Source organism: Choloepus didactylus, chromosome 5 (assembly GCF_015220235.1).
Source record: "Choloepus didactylus isolate mChoDid1 chromosome 5, mChoDid1.pri, whole genome shotgun sequence".
NCBI lineage: Eukaryota > Metazoa > Chordata > Mammalia > Pilosa > Megalonychidae > Choloepus > Choloepus didactylus.
In genome coordinates this window covers 3,745,819-3,764,982 of record NC_051311.1, presented here as the reverse complement: position 1 = coordinate 3,764,982, position 19,164 = coordinate 3,745,819, and the positions used below count along the sequence as shown (strand labels likewise).

At 41.7% G+C, this 19,164-nt stretch overlaps 1 protein-coding gene across 1 annotated transcript in view; it reads right to left on the bottom strand.

Annotated features, from left to right (window-relative positions):
• MALRD1 (MAM and LDL receptor class A domain containing 1) overlaps positions 1-19,164 on the bottom strand; it is a 703,831-nt gene that overhangs the window by 149,343 nt on the left and 535,324 nt on the right. Inside the window, exon 37 of the mRNA XM_037837380.1 lies at positions 16,216-16,417. Within this exon, the coding sequence (XP_037693308.1) occupies positions 16,216-16,417 (202 nt within the window). The remainder of the gene's footprint in view (positions 1-16,215; positions 16,418-19,164) is intronic.

Genomic DNA, 19,164 nt, shown 5'->3' with positions numbered 1-19,164 from the left:
CGTTTCTGCGCCTTCCTTCTGCTTTCCTGGTCCTGGTCAACAACCCAGTCCCATGGAACCAAAAAAGGGCATTGTTGGAACGGACTGAAGAGAGCAGCTTTTTCAATCCCCTGGAGACAATGTTTGGATCTAAGGGGTTTAAATGATCTCCTCAAAACTGTTTAGTGGCACAGCCATGATTTAGACTTACATCTCCCAAAATTAGTCCAGTCACCCTCTTTCCACCAATCAATACAGCTGCACAGAGGCTATTGTACAATTCACAAGACTCATGCTCTCTGTTCTCCTAAAAAAAGGATTTGAGCACAAGACTGTAGCTGGAAGTCACTGGTGGCGGAGGGGGGGGGGGGAGTAGAAATCTCATATACATTCAACCAAGGATGACTTTTATTTATTTGTCTATTCATCCAACATATTTACTCATCTATGCATATGAAGTATTTATTGAATACATTCTCTGTGAGAGACATTCTTCTACGCATGTAGAACACACCATTGAACAAAACAGACAAAATTTCTCCCTCTAAGTCATTTTCCTTCAGGACATTATGTGTCACTTGGAATAGTTCCAGACTAATACTTGCAGTTCAAGTACAGAGGCAGGAAACAAGGAAGGGGATTCTCATTCAAGAAGGGGGTGAGAGCTCTTGTCCTCTAGCAGTGTTGAGTTAAGGAAGCAGAACTTGGAGCTTCTGATTCCCCCTGAATTTCTTATTAGTTGATGTCAGTTTGTATTTACTGAGTCAAGATGAAAAGGATGCCCTAGAAAAATATCTCCTTTCTTCAGTATCTGAATTCACTCTCTGAAGATCTATTTTCTTTCCATTCAACAAAAGGAATCTAACGGGAGAAAAAAAAATGTTCCCAATGTTAACCCCCCAAACCACAGTTTTCTCAATTTTTGAATACAGAGCAGCATCTCTTGCTTGTTTATTGTGTATTTATATAATGAAGCATCAGACTCAGGATATGTCAATTAAGAATACGAATCAGTGGAAGACTGGATGTTTCAGGTCACTTTGGAATTATTCATATGTTTTTCTAAATTCTTATTGCCTGAAATAGTTAATGCAACTCCTTTAGGAAGGCACATGTCCTAAATCCTTACAATCATCACTGCATGGATGAGAAAGGAGAGATTTAATGATTGGTAAGTGGGTTATTGAAGATTTGAGCCCAGTTCCTGATTATAAAGCCTCTCAATGTTCCCAGGCAAGCTATATGCTGAGATAATACATTTCCCCTACAACCACATCCACTGCTCTCTGGCCCCATGTTAGGCCCCTGTCATCATCACACAGCTTACGCTTTCACACTACTGGCTGTTTCTAATACTTTATTGCATCTCATGTAGGTTTTTTTTTTTTAATTTAATTTTATTGAGATGTATCCACATACCATACAGTCATCCAAAGTGAACAACCAACTGTTCACAGCACCATCCCATAGCTGTGCATTCATCACCGCAATCTATTTTTTGAACATTTTCCTTGTACCAGAAAAAGTGAAAATAAGAATAAAAAATACAAGTAAAGAACCCCTAAAACACACCCCACCCTAATTTTCATTTATTTTCTGTCCACATTTTTCTACTCATCCATCCATACATCCATAAAGGGAGTGTGACCCACAGGGCCTTCACAATCACACTGTCACCCCTTGTAAGCTGCATTGTTACACAAACATCTTCAAGAGTCAAGGCTACTGGGCTGCAGTTTGATAGTTTCAGGTGTTTACTTCTAGTTATTTCCATGCATTAAAACCTAAAAAGGGTTACCTATATAGTGCATAAGCATGCCCACTAGAGTGACTTCTCGACTCCATTTGGAATCTCTCAGCCACTTTTATTTTGTTTCATTTCACATCCCCATTTTGGTAAAGAAGATGTTCTCAATCCCACGATGTTGGGTCCAGATTCATCCCCGGGAGTCATATCCTGCATTGCCAGGGAGATTTACACCCCTGGGAGTCAGCTCCCATGTAGGGGGAGGGCAGTGAGTTCACCTGCTGAGTTGGCTTAGCTGGAGAGAGAGAGAGGGCCACATCTGAGCAACAAAGAGTTACTCAGGGGGAGACTCTTAGGCACAATTATAAGCAGGTTTAGCCTCTCCTTTGCAGTGATGAGCTTCATAAGGGCAAGTCCTGTGATAGAGGGCTCAGCACATCAAACCGCAGTCCTCAGTGTTTGTGAGAGCATCAGCAACAATCCAGGTGAGGAAGCCCAACACCTCCGCATTTTCCCCCAGCTCCTCAGGGAGGCCCTCCGTGTATATTTTTATTCTCTGTCCAAATTACTTTGGGATGTGTTGCTATTTCACACTAACCTAAGCAAACCTACCAGATCTCACTTCCTATTAAAGCTTTCATATAATTATGGTATTTGAAAGAAATGTGCGAGTTAAATTGTTTAGGAAATATAGATCTTGCACCAACTAAACATCTCTTCCCTTGGTCTCACATGGAATTTGTAGTTTTAAAATGCAGTCAGTATTGTCCTTCACCCTTTGGCCCAATATGCCCTAGTCGTAACCACATCTGTTTCATTCATATCTCTAGTTGAAGACTGGATTCTTTTTCAGCTTTTTAAACAGTTGCTTTATGTGCTAATACTGACATTCATATCTGCTGAGTTCTAGCTCTGAGTTTCAGGTGTCACATAGATACCCAAAGTTCTAGAGATTGATCAGGTTATACACAAAGGGATCAGCATCTTATAACCTGGAGATAGACATTACGATTCAGGAACAGATGTGCCTGCTGTAAGAGTTTATAATCTAAGGACTGTTAACAATAAGCGTTCCCCTGATAAGCTGTGCTCTAAGGTTCAATTCTGAGTTTACACATTATAGTTAGTCCACATTGGTGAGGCATTATAGTGTGTGCCTTTGTTTCTGGCGTACTTCACTCAAAATGCTGTCTACAGGATCCATTCACTTCGTTGCCTGTCTCACAGCTTCACTCCTTCTCGCAGTTGCTCAATATTCCATTGTATGCACACACCACAGTTCACCATTCTGTTTCTCAGCCTATGTACCCTTAGGCCACCTCCACCTATCGCAAATCATGCATACTCTCCCCATAAACACCAGTGTGCAAATGTCCATTCATGTACCCACTCTCAGATCTTCCAAGTAAATGCCCCCTAATGAGGTTGCAGGACCTTATGGCACCCACATACTTAGCTTCTTGTGGCTCCACCCTACTGCCCTCCAGAAAGGCTATAACATTCTGCCTTCTAACCAACAGTGAATACATACATCCCTCTCTCCATGTTTTCTCCAGCACTTTTATCCCTGTTTATATTTTTCCATACGACTTTATAGAGCTATATTCACATACCATATAATTATCCACAGTATACAATCAGTTGTTCACAGTATCATCATACAGTTGTGCATTCTTCACCATAATCAGCACTTGAACATATTGATTATTATGAAAAAAAAAGTTGTTTTTTACCAAATAATAAAGAAGATAATAAAAACAAAAAGAAAATGTCATACAATACAATATAATAGTAGTGTCAGATAACAACATTACTACCAAGCATCTCATATCCCTCCCTTATATCCCCCTCTTGGATCTGTATTTTTATGTATTTCATAAGAGAGGGGAAGTTTTCATTGATTATTTCCTCTATTACTGCTTCTGCCCCCTTTCCCTTCTCTTCTCCTTCTGGGACACCCATGACACATACATTCATGCACTTCATTTTGTCATTCAATTCCCTGAGACATTGCTCATATTTTTACATTCTTTCCCCTTTCAGTTCTTTTGTATGTGGGGTTTCAGTTGTCTTGGTCTCCAGTTCCTGAGTGTTTTCTTCTACCTCATGAGGTCTGCTGTTGTATGTCTTCATTGTGTTTTTAATCTCTTGTGTTGTGCCTTTTATTTCCATAGATTCTGCCAGTTGCTTTTTCAAACTTTCAATTTCTACCTTATGTTCAGGCAGTGTTTCCTTTATAGCTTTCATCTCTTTTGTTATATCTTCCCTGAACTCTTTGATTTGGTTTAGCATATTTCTTTCAAAATCTTTAATAGATTGTTTCATTAAAGTGAAACAATATCTTAACTGTAACTTGATTGAGGTGTAAGTTTGTTCCTTTGAATGGGCCATATCTTCATTTTTCCTAGTGTAGATTGTAGTTTTCTGTTGCCTAGTCATCTGGTTTCCTTGGTTACCCTGGTCAGATTTTCCCAGACCAGAATGAGTTCAGGTCTCAGAATGGAGTTATATTCAGGGTGTATCTTAGAGGAATGACAGACTTTCCTGTAAGGTTTCCAGTTGTTGTGCTTTGCCTAACCTGCCCAACAGGTGGTGCCTGTCAGCCTGTCACTCCCAACTGGTTTAAGGAGATGTGTTTTGGCTTCAGTTTCTGTTTTGGCTGTTTTGCCCCAGGCTCTGGGGTCTGGTTCTGAAGGGAAAGCTGGGCCCCACCTCCTTACTCTTAGGAAAGATACAGCCCCTAGGGAGTTATTTTCTGCATTTGAATAGTCTCTCTGACTCTGTTATCACCACCCCTGTCTGGGTCAGAGTGCTGTGAACTGAAAATGGCTGTGGCTCTCTCCTCTGAGCCCCTCAGGTTGAGAGAGAGAAAAAGGGACTGAAAGCCCCCTTTTGGAGCCGGTACATGACCCTCCAGTTTCACTCGTCGAGCAGAGGTAACACCCGGTCTTCTGGGCTCCCCCTCCCAGGACAGATAAGACTTCTGGTTCTTTAAGGTGAGTCGTCACTAAAAGCCTCTATCTTGCTGGGGGTTTGTAGCATGTATTGAACAGTCCACATTTGTTAATTAAGACCCCAGTTGGAGCTCAGTTGAGCTGTATTTGCTTGCTCGGAGAGTGCTGCTAGTTTCCACCACAGTGAGGTTTTGCAGCTCAGCCCGCTGTGGGGGAGGGGGCTCCAGGCACAGTTCTGCAGTTTTTACTTACAGATTTTATGCTGTGGTCTCAGGCATTCCTCCCAATCCAGGTTGGTGTATGATCTCTGGACCATCATGGTTGTCCCCCAGCAGTTATTCCAAATTATTTACTAGTTGTTCCTTGTTCATTAGTTGTTCCAGGGGGACTAACTAGCTTCTGCTTCTCTCTATGCTGCCATCTTGCCCCTTCATCTCATGTTGTTTTAAAAGCAACATCCTTCCAGTCCTGTAATATGTTTGTTCATCATGGAGACAAATGTGTTCCTCTTGTTTCAACAACAGAAGAAAAAGAGGAAACAACTTCCACCCTTGGAAACTCATGTGCTTAAAAAAAAGAGATATTCAAGAACAATGAATACATCTCTCAGCTGACTCACTTTCTGTAGATCCTTTATTGCATGGAGGTTGCCTCCATCTATTCAACATTTTCCTGGGAAACTTGAAGTAATTAAAGAGAAGATGAAGTAATAACACAGGAAGTAAAGATTGGAGGAGACAGCTACTGTTATAGGACCATCTTCTAAATGGAAAGGAACTTACAGATAACCCGGGTGGGAAACACTATTGTTCTCTATCTCTTCCTATGAAGTGTGCATGTGGGGAGTCAAGGTGGTAAACAAACTACAAAAAATCCAGTATGCTGTGTGATGGCTAGGTTCATGTGTCAACATGGCAAGGTGATGGTACCCAGTTGTCTGATCAAGGAAGCACTGGCCTAACCATTACTGCAAGGACAGTCATGGCTAGTTAATAAACCAGAAGTCTGCTTTATGAGATCATCAGTCAATTGATTGCATCTGTGGCTGATTACATCAATGAGGGGAGTGTCTTTGGCAATGAGAGAATTCAATCAGCTGGATTTAATCCAATCAATTGAAGACTTTTAAGGAAGAAGAGAGAGAACCTTCACTTCTTCTTCAGCCAGCCAGCCTCTCCTGGGGAGTTCATCGAAGACCTTCATCAGAGTTGCCAGTTCACTGCCTGCAGTATGGAATTCGGGTTTGTGCATCTTGCCTTATGTAATTTGGACTCATGCATTGTGCCCTATGGAATTTGGACTCATTCATCCCCACAGTTCTGTGAGACACTTTTATAAAATCTCATATTTACAGACATCTACTGTTGGTTCTGTTTCCCTAGAAAACTGTAACTAATAGAGTTTGGTACTGGAAGTGGGGTCTTGAGAAACAGAATCCTAAAATGGACTTTTACAACTGGTTTTCTATTCTATTTAGATTCAAATGCATGAATGACTCTATTTCCAATAATAAAGATGGCACTGAAAGTTCATGGTGTGAGTTGGCAATGGAGATACACAAAATATCATCATTTGACTCTCCTAATCATATTCTTATATGAGGCAAGGCCCTTGGGGACAGTGGTTTGACACCTTAACAGAGTTTTGTGGAGTTAAGAGGTATAATGATGTTGGCTGGCTGTTCTTAGATTTGCTGAATAAAGTTATAATAGAAAGGGACAAGCTGAAGGCTTCAAATTTGAAACTTAAATGCCATATAACAGATGTAAATGTTTCCATGTGTGTCCTGAAAGAAAACCTTATTTCCTGTGGCCACAGACTTGAGATTTCTGAAAACCAGACCCAGAGTCTCATTGTGCAAGTAGCAGATTTACAACATAAACTAAAATCTCAACCTAACAAGGTGTTTGCTGTTAAAGTAAAGGCATTGATTGGAAAAGAGTGGGATCCTGAAACTTGGGATGGGGACATACGGATTGATAATAATGGCAGTGAGGACATTGAAACCCTGTATTCTGCTGAGTCTTTGCTAGACATACCTGTAATGATCTGCCATGAAGAAACAGGCCCCCCCATCTCCAGTCTGCCCTGAAGAGACAGCTACCCAACCTCCAACTAAAGAGATTAACCCTTCACTTCCTGCTAAACCTGTAATCACCTCCCCTAAGGAAGCAACTGTCACTCCTCTGTCTGGAGAGATTAATCCTGTTTCATGAGATGAAACTGCAATAGAATGTCCTGAGGTAACTGGCTTGCAGAATACTTCTAATTCTTTTCATGACCCACCCCACCACCACTCTTTTCTAGAAGACCTATAACTAGACTAAAGCCCAACAGGACCCAAAAGGTGAGGTACAAATTGTGACACATGAGGATGTATACTATACTCCAAAAGAAATGCATAAGTTTTCCAATTTATAAATATAGAAATCAGGGAAATATGTGCAGAGATGGATATTAAGGGTGTGGGATAATGGTGGAAGGAATATAAAGTTGGATCAGGCTGAATTTACTGATATGGGCCCACTAAGCGGAGATTCTGCATTGAATGTTGTAGCTTGAGGGGTTAGAAAGGGCGTTAACAGTTTGTTTGGGTAGTTGGCTAAAACATGGGCCAAAAGGTGGTCGACGTTACTTGAGGATGAAATGCCAGAACTGCTCTGGTATAATGTGGAGGAGGGGATCCAAAAGCTTAGAGAGATTGGAAATTTAGAGTGGATTTATGATGGAAGACCTGCTCACACACACCAGGAATGTCCAAAGGACACACCTTTTACCAGAACTGTGAGGAATAAATTCATGAGACTAGCTTCATCATCATTGAAGAGTTCTGTATTTGCCCTTCTCTGTAGGTCACATATTACCATGGGAACTGCTGTCACTGAGCTGGAATCCTTAAACACAATGGGGATAATCAGATCCCGAGTCATCAGAAGCCACGTGGCTGCAGTTAATCACCACAGACAAGGTGGGTGTGGCTACTGTAATAGAAAACAGGCTCAAAGCATCAGTCAAAAAATTTGACTTGCTGAGACTTATGGTGTTGGCTAGTAGATCTTGGGGAACCTAGAAATTAAATCAATGGGCTGTCTACTAAATTCTTCTTTGATCTGTATAAACAGAAGAATTCTACGCCAAGTGAACAAAAGTCTAACTGGAATTACAAAAACAGAGAGTCATGGCCCCTTAATTCCCAGACTTGAGACAGTTTACAAATCCAGACCCCCTTGAATGAGGGGAAGGCCAGGTACCCTGAGGGAAGGACCTTGTTAAAATGTCAAAAATTTATACTGTTAATCTTCCTCCCAGCCTTTCCCAGGGGGACCTATGGCCTTTTACCAGGGTAACTGTGCACCTGGGAAAAGGAAATTATCAGATCTTTCAGGGAAACTCAAAATATCACTCTGGTCCACCATTCAGAGTGGGGGCTTATGGAGTTCAAGTGGTAGATGGAGTTTCAGCTGAGATCCATCTCACAGTGGTACAGTGGATTCCCAGACCCATTCTGTGGTTATTTTTTCAGTTGCAGAATGCATCATTGGAATAGATGTACTCAGTAACTGGCAAAATCACCAAATTTGTTCTCTGACTTGTGGAGTGAAGGCTATTATGGTGGGAAAGGCCAAATGGAAGTCACTACAACTGCCGCTGCCTAGCAAAATACCAGATTCCTGGAGGGATTGCAGAGATTAATGCCACTCTTAAGGACTTGAAGGATGCAGGGGTGGTGATTCCCATCACATCTCCATTCAACTCTCCTATTTGGCCTGTGCAGAAAACAGATGGGTCTTGGAGGATGACTGTGGATTATCATAAGCTTAACTAGGTGGTGACTCCAATTGCAGCTGCTGTTCCAGATGTGGTATCACTGCTTGAGCAAATCAACACATCCCCTGGTACCTGGTGTGCAGCTATTGATCTGGCAAATGCTTTCTTCTCAATAGCTGTTAGTAAGGACCAGCAGAAACAGTTTGCATTCAGCTGGCAAGGCCAGCAGTTTACATTCACTGTGCTACCTCAGGGTTATATCAACTCTCCAGCCCTATGTTGTAATGTCTGCAGGAAACTTGATTGTTTCTCCCTCCCACAAGAAATCACACTGGTCCATTACATGGATGCTATCATGTTGATTGCATCTAGTGAGCAAGAAGTAACAACTACTCTAGACATATTGGTAAGGCATTTGTGTGTCAGAGGATGGGAGATAAATCCAACAAAAATACAGGGGCCTTCTACCTCAGTAAAATTTCTAGTGTCCAATGGTGTGGAGCATCTCGAGATATCCCTTCTAAGGTGAAGGATAAGCTGTTGCATCTGGCCCCTCCTATGACCAAAAAAGAGGCACAATGCCTAGTTGGCCTCTTTGGATTTTGGATACAACATATTCCTCATTTGGGTGTGCCATCTGGCCCATTTACCAAGTGACCAGAAAAGCTTCTAGTTTTTCATAGGGACCAGAACAAGATGAGGCTCTGCGACAGGTCCAGGCTGCTGTGCAAGCTGCTCTGGCACTTAGACCATATGATCCAGCTGACCCAATGGTGCTGGAAGTGCCAGTGGCAAACACAGATACTGTTTGGAGCCTTTGGCAGGCTCCTACAGGAGAATCACAATGCAGGCCCTTAGGATATTTGAGTAAAGCCTTGCCATCCCCTGCAGATAACTACTCTCCATTTGAGAAACAGTTTTTGGCCTGCTGTTGGGCCTTAGTAGAGACAGAACACTTAACCATGTGCCACCAAGTTACCAGGAGACCTGAGTTACCTATCATGAACTGGGTGTTGTCCAACCTGCCAAGCCATCAAGTTGGGCATGCACAGCAGCACTCCACCATAAAATGGAAATGGTATATACGAGATAGGGCTCGAGTGGGTCCTGAAGGCACAAGTAAGTTACATGAAGAAGTGGCCCAAATGCCTATGGCCCCCAGGCCTTCCACCTTGCCTTCTCTTTACCAGCTCACAGCTATGGCATCTTGAGGAGTTCCTTACAATCAGGTGACAGAGGAAGAGAAAACTCAGGCCTGGTTTACAGACAGTTCTGCATGATATGCCGGCACCACCCAAAAGTGGACAGCTGCAGCACTGCAGCCCCTTTCTGGGATGTCCCTGAAGGACAGTGGTGAGGGGAAATCCTCCCAATGGGCAGAACTTCGAGCATGCACCTGGTTGTTCATTATGCTTAGAAGGAGAACTGGCCAGAGGTGCGTTTGTATACTGATTCCTGGGCTGTTGCTAATGGTTTGGCTGGATGGTCAGGGACTTGGAAGGAACGTGACTGAAAAATTGGTGTCAAAGAGGTCTGAGGTAGAGGTATGTGAATAGACCTTTCTGAGTGGGCAAAAAACATGCAGATATTTGTGTCCCATGTGAATGCTCACCAGAGGATGACTTCAGCAGAGGAAAATTTTAACAATCAAGTAGATAAGATGACCCATTCTGTGGATACCAGTCAGCCTCTTTCCCCAGCAACTCCTGTTATTGCCCAATGGGCTCATGAACAAAGTGGTCATGGTGGTAGGGATGGAGGTTATGCATGGGCTCAGCAACATGGACTTCCACTCACCAAGGCTGACCTGGCCACGGCCACTGCTGAGCACCCAATCTGCCAGCAGCAGAGACCCACACTCAGTCCCTGATATGGCACCATTCCCCGAGGTGATCAGCTTGCTACCTGGTGGCAAGTTGATTACTTTGCACCACTTCCATCATGGAAGGGGTAGCGATTTGTTCTTACTGGAAGAGACACATACTCTGGATATGGCTTTGCCTTCCCTACATGCAATGCTTCTGCCAAAACTACCATCCGTGGACTTACAGAATGCCTTATCCACCGTCATGATATTCCACACTGCATTGCTTCATATCAAGGAACCCACTTCACAGTGAATGAAGTGAGGGAATTGGCACATGCTCATGAATTCTTGGTCTTACCATGTTCCCCATCATCCAGAGGCAGCTGGGTTGATAGAACGGTGGAATGGCCTGTTGAAGACTCAATTACGGCACCAACTAGGTGGTAATACCTTGTCAGGAGGCTGTGTGTGCTCTGAATTAGCATCCACTCTATGGTGCTGTTTCTGCCACAGCCAGGATTCATGGGTCCAGGAATCAAGGGGTGGAAACAGGAGTGGCAACACTCACTATCACTCCTAGTGATCCACTAGGTAAATTTTTGCTCCCTGTCCCTGCAAGCTTAAGCTCTGCTGGTCTACAGGTCTTAGTTCCAAGAGGAGAAGTGCTCCCACCAGGAAACACAACAATAATCCCATCGAACTGGAAGTTAAGACTGCCACCTGGCCACTTTGGGCTTCTTATGCCTCTGAATCAACAGGCAAGGAAGGGGATTACTGTCCTGGCTGGGGTGATTGATCCAGACTATCCAGAGGAATAGTACTGCAGCTACACAATGGAGGTAAAGAACAGTTTTCCTGGAAAACAGGAGATCTCCTAGGGCATCTCTTAAAGACCATGCCCTGTGATTAAGTCAATGGAAAACTGCAACAACCCCATACAGGCAGGACTATCAATGTCCAAGAAACTTCAGGAATGAAGGTTTGGGTCACCCCACTAGGCAAAGAACCACGGCCAGCTGAAGTGCTAGCTGGGGGTGTAGTGCTAGCTGATGGAATGGGTGGTGGAAGAAGGTCGTGATAAATATGAACTACGGCCACGTGACCAGTTACAGATATGAGGTCTGTGACGGCATGACTATTTCCTCCTTGTTTTGTTATGAATATGTTTGTATTTTTCTGTAAAGCAAGTATCCTTGTTTTCATCTCCATCTTATCCCTTTGTCATATGACATAAGCTGCATTGTTCATTTCACAGTATTTAAGTTATACAATATCAAGTTTAAGAGTGAATGTTATACTCAAGGACTTGCCCCCTGTTCTGGAGAGATTTAGTGCACTTCCGGTTGTACACATAACAGTGGAGTATTGTTAGGTGAAATATATGTCTGTTATTTTTCTCTACTTAGAGATAAAGTGTGGTTTAAGGTGATGTGTGTAACTGCCAGGTTGACAAGGGGTGGACTGTGATGGTTAGGTTCATGTGTCAACTTGGCCAGGTGTTGGTGCCCAGGTGTCTGGTCAATTTTGACTCATGCATCCTACCCTACGGAATTTGTTCTTGTGCATGCCCACAGTTGCGTGACACACTTCTGTGTTATCTCCTGTCTGTTCTGTTTCCCTAGAGAACCCTAACTAATACATGCAGTTAAAATGGTGGTGAGTGATAGCTGTTTTAAAACTTAAGGATGTTAATCTGGACAAGAAAAATGTTGCTATATTAAACGTAGAAATTCAGGTGTCTTATCATGAGATCTGGAGAAAATCATCTAAGTCAGTTTGTCTGCCTTAGCCCATTTGTGTCTAGGTTTTGAGTTAACCAAGGAAAGATGGATAAAGCAAGAAGTTTTGATGGTATAATTTTTCACCTTTTTTGAAGGCTGAATGCTGAAGTACACACATAGATGAAAACTGGAAAACTCTATTTAAACTTCGGTCCCTTGCTTCATTCAAAAAACATTTATCAAAACAGGTCCTATACTATCAGATATTTCCTGTATTTTTACAACTATAATTCACCAGAAATCTTTCCAACCCTTGGCCTTTTCAATCGATAAAAACAGAAAATTTGAAAAGAGATTTATCAAAATTTAATCTATCTGAATTTTGGTGTGAAAAAAAATGCTTCCTTTATCCAGCATTACTGGGAAATAAAGTTTATCTTGCCAACTGCTAATACCCAAAAGATAATATTTACCAAATGTTTCTAAGGCATAAATATATATTGCTATTTTTTTTTTCCTTCTTGGAAGCCTTTAAAAATTTTTTATGCATTTGTTGGCTGCCTTTTGGAAACGTAAGACAATTGGAAGAAAATTGCTAATGCAGATCTAGGTGCAGATGACTCCTTCTTAAACAGTATAGTTTTTGTCCTAACACAAGATAGAAAAATCAGATTCCTGAAATACTAGAAGGCTGCCTCACCCAGCGGCCTTACTGTACCTGATAGTCCGTAATGCTGACAATCCGAGGAGCTAGTGTGCAAGCTGTTTTCACATTTCTCAGCATTTCAAGGGATGAGTTGTGGTCAACTGGAGCAATTATTTGAAGAAATAGAGAGCAAGACTCAAAGTCATACAAGTAAATCATTCTACACTGCAGCTTCCCATGTTAAATCCAATAAATAATTTTGCTTCAACAAAGGTTAAAACAGTGATTTTCCAAAAATACATAGTTCTTAATGAGATGAATCATGATCTCCTAACTTTACCTTAGAAATAACACTCTTATCTTTTTTCCAAATAACAAACAATACAGTTCTTAGCAGACATTTGAATTTAAAAATACAGAAAAACGACCAAGAGAACAAACAAATAAAATCACTCATATTTCCATTTCTTAGAGACAGTCGTTATGTTTTATATATTATTCCAGCCTTTATGTATAATTTTTTGGCAGAAAATCTTATTAAAAATTTTCCCATACTCTTCTGTACCATTTTTCCACTTTTAGCAACCTCAGCTGGCATTGTTTATGTCTTGTATTGGTGATACCTTTCATTTTCAACCATATCCTGTGAATACTGTCTCTTCTACAGCACAATTTTCCATGGCTGCCTCATCCTTTCAGCATTTCTCCAGTTTTCCCATCACAGCACACAGATCACAAAGGAAAGGGCATTAACTGTATTCCCAGAGCACGGAAATCCCTTGAAAGCTTCACGCTTTATTTCTCGCATCCTGCCCCCTTCACTGCAAATGGCACATCCCGTGTTAGGTGATGTCATCTTTCTCCCCAGATCTGCAGAGCCCCGGGGAGTTGCAGCTGGTTTATCCAGTGCTCCGTCCACTGCTGGGGCGTCACCATTACCCCAGCTTGAGAAACACAGGTCCAGGTTGTGATTTTCCCACAGCATCTGCCTGAATCTGGAGGGAGGACTTGTGGCAGAAGCTGGGAAGCTGGGGACCAAGACTCTGGGCTTTGGGAGTGGGCGCCTCCAAAACACAGCACCCCAGAGAGACAATGGGTCAAGGCTTCATTCCAAAGACCTCGCTGCACACCAGCAGGGTCAGTTTTCTAACGTGGTGGGAAAGAGCCGGTTCAGCCTTAGGTGACAGTTAGAGCTGCTGCGCTCACAAGCAATGGTGGAGGTTGTTATTTAGAATAATAGTAAGTTTTCAGCCCAGATTTTCTGGGCCCTGTTTTTTTTTTTAAATTCAGTTTTATTGAGATATATTCACATACTATACAATCATCCGTGGTGTTCAATCAATTGTTCACAGTACCATCATATAGTTGTGCATTCATCATCCCAGTCTATTTTTTGAACATTTTCCTTATATCTGGGCCCTGTTTCAAGCTCTGGAAATGAAATAGACAACCTCCTCTTGCTCTTGAGGAGCTCAAAATTAGTGGGGAATATAAACATATATATGTCTACGCATCTGCAGACACACCTAATAACACCTCCTAGTGGGTTCTGCTATCTGTTGTAGGTAATGCATGTCCTAAAGTGATCTTAAAATAGGCTCGTTCCTGTACACGTGCCCCAGGGCTGCCCTGTTTGTCACTTGCATTGGTGCCTTTTGTTAACGGGGATCACAGACTACCTTAAACCGAAGCCCGCACTGGGCATTGTTAACAAGATGTTCATGGCCGGGGCCTCTTTGGAATGTCCTATGTTAGGGGCGCGTATTCGTAACAGTTCTAGGAAAACATAGGAAAGCAAAAGGGCTTAATGTCATGTGAGAAGAAGTGGGAAATCATTTTTATAGTAGTCTACATATTCCTGCGAATCAACCATAAGAACAGGAGGCATGGAAGCCAGAAAGAACGAATAGATTCCCGAGGTAGAGGAGCATGGGACTACAAATACAATAATCTAGAACAAGTCTCTCTCTCTGACATCATGCCGCAGACTCTCGGAGTAGAAAGACCCCACGAGGGGCCAGTGTGGTGGTGTTTCCTCTCCACCTGTGAGAAAATTGCTGGGACTGGATCTGGGACAACCCCCTGAGGGTCCTGGCACAGCCAGGAGATAAGGAACGGCCACGCTGCTGCATTCCCCCCTCTGCCCCCGAGGGAAGGGACGTCACGACAGGGCCCTGCCCTCCGACCCCAGCAGCCCTGGCTACTGCCAGGTCCTGGGCATGGGAATGTATAATACATGTGTAATATGAGAATAGATATTATTAGAAGATAATATCAGTAGATTATTATAAGATAACACGTAAAAGAGCTCTTGTCCAGGAACAGATTAGAAATCCAAGCTTTGAAAAGTCATCAACCACTCAGAGCTCAGCCGAGAGTCGTTTACAATAATAGATGTCAATTGTAAACCATCGCCAAGAACCCGCTGCCCAGGTGCACCTGCTCGGGAAGCTTCCCTGACACCTGCGGCCCAGGAGGTGCCCCTTCTCTGCAGCCGTGTGCATGTGTGCACCTCCCTGGGGTGGGGGCGAGTGGGAGTGGGGACAAGGAGGTTTGGGTACCACCGACCAAGACAGCCCAGGACTGTGTTCATGACGCTGGGAACAAACATAATGTGCTCTGGATAGTGATGAACATATAATCAGTGTTTCAAGAAGGGGAGCTATTTTACCAGTAATTTTAATAGTCATTATACCCAGAGCCCATATGGATTGCTCTAGGTTCATTATATCTTGACTGTCTCTCCCAGTCCCTGAGTGTCCTGATGAGGGACGGGGTCATAATCATTTCTACATCACCACCTTTTGGAAGATTATACAACACTTCAGAAACTCCACACATGTTCGATGGGTGAGAAAGTAAATTAATCCACAGAGTATTCCAGAATCAAGACCAAGAAGCATTACTTCTGGCCGTGTTGTGGAATTCAGGGAATTCTCCATGAGAGGATGAGAGACCTCCAAGGGCATGTCCACGTCTAATCTCTGGAACCCGTGGCTGTTGGTCTATGAGGCAAAGGATGGCATTTGGGTAAGGATCTTGTGAGAGGAGCTTATCCTGGATTCCCAGGTGGATCCTGAACATCTTCATAAGAGAGAGGCAGAGGGAGTTGGGCACAGAGAGGAGGAGGCTGTGTGGTCATGGAACCACAGGCTGGGGGGATGCGGTCACAAGCCAAGGGGCACCTGGGGCACCAGGAGCGGGGGGAGGCAGGGAAGGAGCCCCCGGAGCTGTCGGGGGAGCCGGCCTGTTCACACCTGGGTTTCTGACTCCATCCTCCACAACCACGAAGCACACATTTCTGTTCTTCTCATGCACCGGGTTTGTTGTAAATTGTCACAGTGATCACAGGAAAAAAATACAAGGAAACTGGACGAGGCTGGGGGTGGAGGTGGAGAGGGGGCTGGTGGGCGTAGAGAGCATGTGGGGTTTGCTTCGACATGAACACTGCACACGTGGAGGCCATGTCGAGACATGAGCTTGGAAAGGATTGTGGACCCAGAAAGAAGTGCGAATCCTCAGACATTCCCAACTCTCCTATATTTAGATAGTAAATGAAACACTTGCTCCCATTGTCTGAAGGAGTCACTTACCTCCAGATACACATTCTGGGGTGAAAGAGATGTCATCAAGGGCAATAAAGATGTCTGTGGCTCCACCCAAGTCGGCCTCAAATGCCACCTTGAAGGGGCTGTTACTGGAGAGAGACGCGTGGCCATACGTCCACCCCGTTCCTGGGTTTCCAACCACTGACCACACCAGGAGGCTGAGTCCAGACTCCTCGATGGTGTACACCTAATAACAGCGAGAAAACAGAAAAGAAGCAACTCTTTAAGGTGTGGCTGTTAGAGGCATCAGGGCATCAAAATTACTGGTTAATGGAGGAATGGAGGTTTCTGGCAACATGACAGCTCAATACCTTGACCATAATATTTTCCATCTTTATAAATTGTGGGTTATAAAGACAGCCTCTGGATGTTATATTTTCTTTGGTTAATTGGACCTTTGGTTTTGTCGTATCAATTTCTGTGTATCAAATTCATAACCATCTTCAACATGTAAAAAGTAGGATGAGATATGAAATCAGAATTTCTCAATGCTGTAAAACCCAGTCTAAGTTTGAGTTGCTGGACACTCACAATAAATGCATATGAAAAGATACAAATAATTTCAGAATCCAAAGTACTGTGCAGAAAATATTGTGAATAACAAAAAAACTCTTCCTGCATTAACTAACCTCGATATTAATGATTTTTTGAAGCACAAGGCTAAGAGGTTCAACAAGAAGTGAAATAGAAATAGTCAGCATTGAAACCAACAACATTGCCAAGTTCTAATTATTTTTCTAAACAGTAAAATCAATCAAAATGAAAGCAAAAAATGTCATTTCCTAGTGATCTCCAAGAAATCTACATTTAAACAAACAACAAAGATAAGGATTAAAATCCATTTTGCTATTTTTTTCTTTTTGCAGCTGACTTTTACCCTTTACAGTTATTATTTCCTCAGTTATTACAAATATATGGCAAATATGAGTTGTAATGTGCCTTACCAATCACTAATATATTCCTTTTCTTTTAGATGGCGAAAGTAAGACTCAGAGAAAAGAAAAAAAAAAATGGATAGCAGTTATTTTTTTTTTTTTGTAATAGGATTTTTGTCAATGACTTTCCTCTTAGTGAAAAAAATCTTCTTTTTTTTCTTAGCTTCAAAATGTATATACATTTCTGCCTGTCAGAAGGAGATGATAAACCACTCATTATGTCCCATATGGTGATATCATGTTGACATTCCATAAATATGTCCAAGTGCCACCAAATATTCCAGAACCAGAAATCAAGCATGTTGTTGATGCCCACCGGTACAACAAATCTAGAGTCAAGTCAGAAATCCAGCCATGAAGAAAAACACCAAAGACAAATCGCGATGACCATGAGGTAAAGTTGAAAAACTTGCCCAAATTCTGGAACTCTAAAATGTGAAACTTCAACACTATAATCAATTGAAATTTTTGGAAAAATAGTCATATCCTACCTATTGATCAATTTTTATATTGATTCCTCAGTAAATGAAATAAGCTAAGATTCAAAATGAAAGAATTTTAGGTCAACTGTTTTCTTCTCTCAAACATAAGCCATCACTCATCCCTGGGATGAGATCCAGCCCCAGGATTTGGTGGGTACTTAGTTCAAATTCCTGCAAACTTTGAGCAATTTTTAAAAAAATAAAAATAAAAAGGCATGATGTTTCTAATTCACTTTGTTGATAACAGGGCAAAACTGCAGTGTCTAAGTTGAGCTCCGCTTTTATGTAACCCCGTTTTACATCACAAAGATGAAAAAGGGAGTGGCTTTATTATATTTATTTTGTAACCTTTTTCCTGGCAAAATCAGTTCGGAAAAATAAATTACATGAAAGTATAACCCCAATAGTTTTCGTCTTCTAAAATCCTAGTGAATAATGTATTTGATATATTAATGTCTCTAGTTTTATTGCTTTGCAATTCATTTTTCACTCTGGCTTCAGTGTTTTCAACCCTCAAAAATCTTGCATACTCTTGCCAAATTAATTTCTCTTTTATTCTCTTGTTTCTCTACTTCCCCAAACACCATCATGACACCCCGATCATGAGCACTAAACTCTCCAATTGGTGTCAAACCATCTTACCCCTCAATTCACCCTCCCACCACAAAATTAATTCTGGTCAACTTGACTAACTCATTACTCCCTTCCAACAAACTTTCTGACAAGTTCATGGGTTGTTTCCAATAGGCACATGAATTTATAAAACCACCAATGTATTAAATTGACATGACAGTTACACATCAGGTCAAATGTTTTGGCAGCCACAGTGGGGAAAACTCCACATAACGCCAATAGGAAGCCCACTAAAGGCTAAAATTATGGTAAATATTTCTGTCTTTCAGTGAAGATAATATCCATTATCCTCTGATAATTCCCAGCAGAACATCTATTTTTAATAAACTTTTTAGATGACTATTATTTTGAAAAAGCAAAATGGTTAATTCCATTATGAATGAAATTTCATTCATTTCTAATTTTACATAAATTTAACTGAACAGATAATTCATGTGTCAATAATAGCTTACTATTTGAAATAGTTCTAAAAAATATCAACTGCCAATGAATGATTGGACAACTTCTATTTTGATATTCTAAACTTTGTTGTAACACACACCCATTAATTAATAATGGTCAACATTCTATAACACAAAACAATCACCTTTATCATGAAAATCAACATGCATTCAAAGAATGCACAAATAAGGAAATTATACTATAATAATGTTTCCATTTCAATCAAAGTTATGATATATCTATAAAGGTTATATTATAATCAAGGCAATTGCCGATAATGTAGGGCAAGGAAAACTGGAAGAGAACTGCTTGCTAAATCAAAACAGATAGGCAGAAGAAAGAATATTATGTAATCTAAAATTAAATTTATGTTAAGTTTTTTGAGGCGGTAACTCCCTAGCCTTTTTTTAGAATGAATCCTCCTTTGTAGGGAAACAATCAAC